This window comes from Ipomoea nil, unplaced genomic scaffold, assembly GCF_001879475.1.
Source record: "Ipomoea nil cultivar Tokyo-kokei standard unplaced genomic scaffold, Asagao_1.1 scaffold2433, whole genome shotgun sequence".
Taxonomy (NCBI): Eukaryota; Viridiplantae; Streptophyta; class Magnoliopsida; order Solanales; family Convolvulaceae; genus Ipomoea; species Ipomoea nil.
The window spans coordinates 1-6670 of record NW_017618861.1 but is presented as its reverse complement, the minus strand read 5'-3'; the positions used below and the strand labels follow the sequence as shown (position 1 = coordinate 6670).

General features: G+C 64.8%; 1 protein-coding gene across 1 annotated transcript; it reads left to right on the top strand.

The window, feature by feature from the left end:
* Positions 1 to 1427: 1427 nt before the first annotated feature.
* Positions 1428 to 5880, top strand: LOC109152541 (hornerin-like; the record flags this gene model as incomplete). The annotated part of the gene is made up of 2 exons (XM_019300242.1): positions 1428 to 3818; positions 4279 to 5880. Coding segments are annotated over 2 exons (3993 nt in total), but the record flags the coding sequence as incomplete, so codon positions are not given.
* Positions 5881 to 6670: the final 790 nt, after the last annotated feature.

Here is a 6670-nt window from a genome sequence, read left to right as displayed (position 1 = left end):
AGAAAGAGCGCGGACAAAAAGAGACAAGAGGGCAAAAAGGAGAGCGGCGCGGGCCAACGGACAGAGGCGCAGGACCAGCGAGAAAAGGAGGAAGAGAGGAAGACGGGAAGAGCACGACGAACAAGAGAGCAGAAAAGGCGAAGCAGCAAGGAGAGCGAAGAGAGCAAGGAAGCGGAAAAGAGCAGAGAGCAAAAGCGCAGGGGGGACAGAGCAGACCAAAAAGCGGCAAGGGAGAAGGGAGAAAAGAAAAAGAACGCAGAGAGCGGCAAAAGAGAAAAGAGGCGGAGAGGGCGGAAACAGAGCAAAAGAGCAAGGGCGGGACGGGAGAGAGGCAAAGAGAGAAAACACGCAGAGCGAGCAAGAGAAAGCAGGCCAGAGGGGGGAGCGGCAGCAAAGAGACCGGCGCAGCAGGGAAGAGCAGCGACAGAGGCGCAGAAGGGGGAAGCAAGACAACACGGGGGGGGAGCAAAACAAGAGAAGGGAGGAAAGGAGCACGGAGCGGGGAAAGCCGGGAGGGGCACACGGAGCGGGGAGAGCCGAAGCAGCAGGGGGCGGAGGCACGGGGCGGGAGGGGGCGGGCGGGGGAGCAAAGCACGAGAGCACGGGAGACGGGGCGACCGGAGGGGGAAGACGGGGGGAAAGGAACGCGGAGGCGGGAAAGCCGGGGAGAGGAGCGCGGCGACGGGAAACCCGAAGCAGCAGGGGGGGGGCACGGGGCGGGAGAGGGGGGCGGGGGGAGCAAAGCACGAGAGCACGAAAGGCAGGGGAGCGGGGAACCAAGAAGGGGGGAGAGAGGGAAGTGGCGCGGGGAGAGAAGAGCAAGGGGAGGAGGAGGAGGACACCACCGCGAACCACGAGAAGGGCGGGGGGCGGGACGGCGGGCGGGACGGACCGCGGGACAGAGGCGCGCGACACGAGAGAGACGGCGCACACAAGCGCACACACACGGGAGGGGAGGGAGGGCCGCGGGGCACCAGACGCGAACAAGCGAGGGAAGAGGGGGGGAGCGCGGGGGAGCAAGGGGGGGCGGGGCGAAAAGGGGGAAAGGCGAGGCACCCCCCCCCCCCCCCCCCCGCGAGACGGGCACCGGACCGCGGGGGGACCAACAAGGGGGAGCAGAGCCGGGAGCCGAGGGGAGGCAGGGAGACCAACCGGGGGGAGGAAACACGGGCCCAAGGGGGGAACGGGGGGGACGGCGAGGGAGCCAGGCGACAAAGGGGGAAGGGGAGGAAGCGGGCAGAGCGCGCGGGAGGAGGAGGAAGAAAGAGGGAGCGCAAAAGCGAGGAGGCGCACGGGAGAAAGGAGGAGGGGAAAGGGCGGAGGCAGGGACACGGAGCGGCGGGACACGAGGAAAGGGGGGAAGGAGGGCCACGGGCCCGAGAGAAAGAGGAAAAGCAAGACGGCGGGGGAGAGCCCCGGCGCCACAGGACGGACAAAAGCCAAAACCGGAAGGGACAGCGGACGAGAGAACGCGGAAGAAGCGGGACAAGAGGGCCAAGGAGAGGCGAGGCAAAGCCGGGGAGGAGACAAGAGGGCCGAAGAGCCGAAAGGGGCACGGCCAAAGAAAGAGGGGAAACGCGCAGCAAGAGGGGCGAAGGAGAGGAACAAGAAAAAGACAAGAAGCGCACAAGCGCCAGGAAGAAGGGGGAAGAGGGCAAAAGGCGCGCAAAGGAAAGGGGGGCAGACAGGGAAGCGCGAAGGAGCAAAGGGCGGGGAGAGAGGAGGGAGCGGGGCAAAAAGAGGAGCCAAAAAGAAAGGAAGCGCAAAAGCCGACGAGGCGGACCAGCGGCAGGGGAGAGGAAGGGGACGGCGAGGCGCGAGCACCGAGAGCGAAGAAGGGGGGCAACAGACAAAGGAGGGAGGGAGCGAAAAGCAGAGGAGGGCGAAAGGAAGGCCAAAGAGGAGGAGGGGCAGGAAGCGCGAAAGGCGGCGCGAAGGGCCGAACAACCGGCAACCGCCAGGGCAGGAGAAAAGAAGGGGGAGGGGAGGACGGACGAACAAGGGGCGCGGGGGGCAAAAAGGGGAGAAGGGGGAGGCGAAAAGGAGACAACAAAAAGGCGGCGCGGGGAAAAGGCGGCGCGCGCAGAACAAAAGAAAAAAGGCGAAGAAAAGAAGAGGGGGGCGACAAGGGGCGCAAACCCGGACAGGGGAAAAGAAAGGGGCCGGAGCGAGCGGGAGCAAGGAGCAAGGCAAAAGGGGGAAGCGACGCCGAACAAAGCCGAAAGCAAAAGGGGCAAGCGCGACAAAAGAAAAGCGCGCGGGAGCAACGAACCAAACGAAAAGGAGGAGGCGGAGGAGGCAGCAGCAAGCGAGGAAAGGGCAGGGCGGAGGAGGAGACGGCGCGAAGAGGCAAGGCAAGGGAGGGGAGGACAAGGGAAGAGGGGCGGAGGGCGCGGGAGCAGAGGAAGAAGAGGGACAGCGAAGGCGGGCAAGGCGGGGAAGGCGGCGGGGGGCGCGGGAAGCGAGGGACAAGCGAAGGCGAGAAGGGCAAGAGAGGAGGCGCACGCAGCCGCAACGCAAGGAGCGCAAGAAGAGGCGAAGGCGGGAAAAAGAAGAAAGGAAGAAAAAGGGCAAGAGGCGGGACGGGAAGGGAGGAAAGGGAAGAAGGAAAAGAGGCAGCGGCAAGAAGAGGGGAAAGCAAGAGAGGGGAGAGAACAGAAGCGGCGAGCGACGAGGGCGACGGGCACGAAGGCGGCGAAAAGGAGAGAGAAAAGGGGGAGCAGGCAAAAGCCAGCAGGAGAGAGAACCGGAAGGGGGACGCCACAGGGGCGCAAACCCGCAAAAGCGGACGAAGGCGACGACGACGGGAAAGAAGAAAGGGCAAGGGGGAAAAGGGGGGAAAAGGCAGAAGAGCACGAGGAGACAAGGACGGGGCGAGCAACAAAAGCAAAGGGGAAGGGGAAAGGCCGAAACAAGGGGACGCAAAAGCAACAAAAAGGCGCAAGCAAAGAGAGGCCAAAGAGGCAAGGGCAAAAAGAGGGCAGAGAAAAGAGGGAAGCGGGGCGAGAAAGAAAGGGGGGAGAGGGGAGCCCACGCAAAAAGGAGGGGGGGGAAGAGAGGGAAGGCGGGGAGAGACCAAAGCAACCAGCGCGGCCCAGGGGCCAAAAGAAAAAAGGGGGCAAAACCGGCGCCAAAAAGGGGGGCAAAGGGAGGGAGGAGGAGCGGGGCGCGAAGGGGACAAAGCGCCGCAGCGGAAGGCAAGAAGAGCAAGGGGGGGGGGGGACCAAAAAGCACGAACAGGAAAGGACCCAAGCAAGGAGGGGACCGAAAGGGAAGGAAGCGGGGGGCAGGAGGGGGGGGACAGCGAGAGGGGGGCGCACGCACAGGACGAGAAAGAAAGCAGAGCGAGGGAAGGGCAAAGAAAGCGAGGGACCAAAAGGGAGAGGCGGAGGAAAGCAAAAGGAGGGGACAAAAGGAGGGGGCACGAGCAAGAAAAAGGGGGAAGAGGGAAGAGGGGGCGGGCGGGGAAGGAGGAAAAGGGAAGGGGGGGAGCACGAGGCAAGGGGGAGAAAGGCGAGCGGGGGAGAAGGGGCGAAAGAGAAGGGCCGAAGCAAAAAGGAGCGCACAAAGGAGAGGGGGCGCGGGAAAAGGCGAAAGAAGAGGGAGGGGGAGGGGAGCACAAGCAAAGAGGCAGGGGCGGAAGGGCCAGAAAGGCGAAGGAAGCGAAGGGGGAAGGGCACAGAAAGCGCAACCACGGAAACGGCAAGACGAGCAAGCAGCGGGCAAAGAAGAAGCGAGGAGAAGGCGGGCCAGAGAGGAGCGGCAAGAAGGACCAAGGGGGGAGGCAGGCCAACGCGGAAAGCAAAGCAAAGCAGCAGGCAAAGCAAAGACACACGAGGCAACGGCAAGACCGCGAAGCGGACGACAGAGGGACGGAGGGGGACCGGGGAGCCAAGAAGGGGAAGGGGGAAGAAAGAGACGCGCGGGGGGGGGAGGAGGGGCCAGGGACACGGGGACCGGGGGGCGCAAGAAGAAAAAGGAAGGGGAGCAAGGGCGACCGAAGCGGGGGAAGCAACGACAAAAGGAGAAAGAAGGGCAAAGAGCAAAAAGACGAACGGAGCGCGGAACCGAGGGCGGGAAGGGAGGGAGACAAGCGGGGGCAAGGCACAGGGAAGGGCGCAGCAAGGAGCGGCCGCAAGAACACCGCAACAAAACGGGGGGGCCGAAAGAAGAAACCGGACGCGCAAAGAAGCCGCACGAGAGGAGGGGGGGCCGGGCGCCCGAAACGAGAGGGGGCGGAAGCGAGCAACACGGCGGGGACACGCAAAAGCGAAGCAGGAGCCAGAAGCAGGACAAGAAGACGCCAGAGGAGCGAGAGAAAGGGAGAAAACCAAAGAGGGGGGAGGGGCAGAGGGGGGGAGGCAAAGGGGGGAGGCAGAGGAAGGAGAAAGGGCAGCGAAAAGGGGGGAGCGGGCAGAGGAAGGAAGGGGCGAGGAGAGGCAGCGACCAGCAACAGGGGGAAGAAAAGAGCAAGGGGGGGGGAAGAAGCCAGACACGGGGGAGGGGAGGAAAAAGCACAGAGCAAAAAGGAGGCGCGGGGCGAAGAAAGGGCACAAAAGGGGAACAAGGGGCAGAGGGAGGGGGGGGAGACGAAGGAGACGGGGGAAGAGGAGGGGGGCAGGGAAGGGAGGAGGGGGAAAGGAAGGCGCGAGAAAAGCCCAGCCCGCAGCAGAAGAAGGGGAAAGGCGGGAAGAAGAAGGGGGGAGGGGAGGCCGCACGGGAAGGGGAGAGGCAGGACAGGGGGGAGCCAAGGAGGGAGCAGGGCGGGGGAAGGGGAAGCAAGGGCAAGAAGAAGGAAAGGGGGAAAGGCGAACCAACGCCAGGACACAACAAAGGGAGCCACCCAGGACCAGGCACCCAGGGGAACCAGAGGGAAGAGGGCGCAAAAAGCACCCGCCAGAAGGAAGGAGGGGGAAGAGGCAGGAAGGCGGGAAAACAAGAGCAGCGACCAGGGAAGCAGGGGGCACGGGGAGCGAGCGCAGAGGGAACCAAAAGAAAGGGACGAAGCGCGCAAGGAGCCGGAGGGGAGAAAGGCGAGGCAAGAGGAGCGCGAGCAAGGCAAAAGAAAGGGGGGGGGAACGGGGGCCAAGACCGGCGAACCACAAGGGGGAGGAACCAAAGGGGGCGGCCGGAACAAAGCAAACGAAGAAGGCGGAGGGGGAGGAAGAAAGCAAGGCGCGGGGCAAAAGGAGACGCGCAAGAAGAAGGAAGAGAGGGGGAGGAAACGGGGGCACCGGGGCCGACGGGAAGCAAGCAGAAGGGGCCGAGCCGACGCCGCACACAAAGAGGGCACCGGGGAGCAAAGGGACGGGAAAAGCGCAGGCGGGAAGGGGCGACGCGAAGAAGAAGGGGAGGGCGAACAACCCCCAGGGGGGAGGGAAAAGGCGAAGGGGAGAAAGGCGACAAACGGAAAAAGGCAGGGAGGGGGGGAAACAAGCACCGAGAGCGGGGGAGGAGACGGGGGCAAGGGGCGGGAGAAGCGGGGGAGGCACCAAAGGCCGGGGGACAAAACGCGAGGGAGAAGGCAAGAGGGGGAGCAGAGGGGAGGAGGGCAAGAGAGGGGGAGGAGAGGAGGGGGGGAAGCACGAACAAGGCGGGGGGGAGAAAGGGGCGAAGCGGAGGCAGAAGAAAGGCGAAAGGAGCAGGAGGGGGAAGGGAAGGACGGCGGGGGCGGACAAGGCAAACAACGGAAAGAAGGAGGAGGCAGCAAGCAAGCAAAGGACACCCGCGACGGGAGAAAGAAGGGGGCCGGGAGGGAAAAGCAGCGAGCAAAAGGCCAAGGAGCACAGCAAGAAGGCGAGACAAAGAGGAAGAGGGAAAGGAGGGCGAGCAAACAAAAGAGAGAAGGAGGGGGGCGCGGCGAGAGCGGACGGCAAGCAGGCCGGACAGGGCGGAGGCGGGGGGGGGGCAAGAGGCCAAGCAAAGCCAAAAGAAAGCCACCGCACCGCAACAAAGAAGAGCAGACGAGAGCGGGAAAGGCACAAGCAAGGGGGGAGGGGGGAGCCAAAAGGGACAGAGGGGACGCGAACGGGGGGCAGAGGCGGAGGGGGCAGGGGCAAAAGAGACAGAAAAAGCACGGCCGGGACAGGCCAGGGCGGGGGGAAGGCGGGGGGCGGGGGGCAGCAAAAAGCAAAAGGCCAGCGCAACGAGGACCGCCGAGGCCGAAGAGAGGGCGGCAGGAAGGGGGGGGGCGCAAAGGGGGGAGGAAGCAACAAGGGAAGGAGGACGGAGGGAAGGGGGAGGACGGGAGGAGGGAGGGGGAGAAGACGAGGGCAAGCGCGAGCACGCACAAGCCGGGGCGGCACGCAAGAACCAAACAGAGCGACAGGCGACAGCAGGGCAGAAGGGAGCACGGGGAAAAGAAAAAGCGGAAGAGCGAAGAGAGCCCGACGGAAAACCAAGGGGCGGAGAGGCGCACGAAGCCGGGAGGCGAAACGAGAGGGGCGACCGGAAGGCACGAGGGGGAAGGAGCGAAAGGAGCGAAGGAGCACGGACGGAAGCGCGCGAGGGAAAGGGAGACGGGGGCGCAAAAGAAAGGGGGGAGAAGGGGGGAGAGGGGAGGGAGGGGGAGGCGAAAGGGGAGGGGAGAAAAGGGCAAGAGGGGGAGGAAGGGAGGGGGGAGGGGCAGGGGGAGGGAACGGGAGAGCAGAGGCCAGGCAAAGGAAGGGGA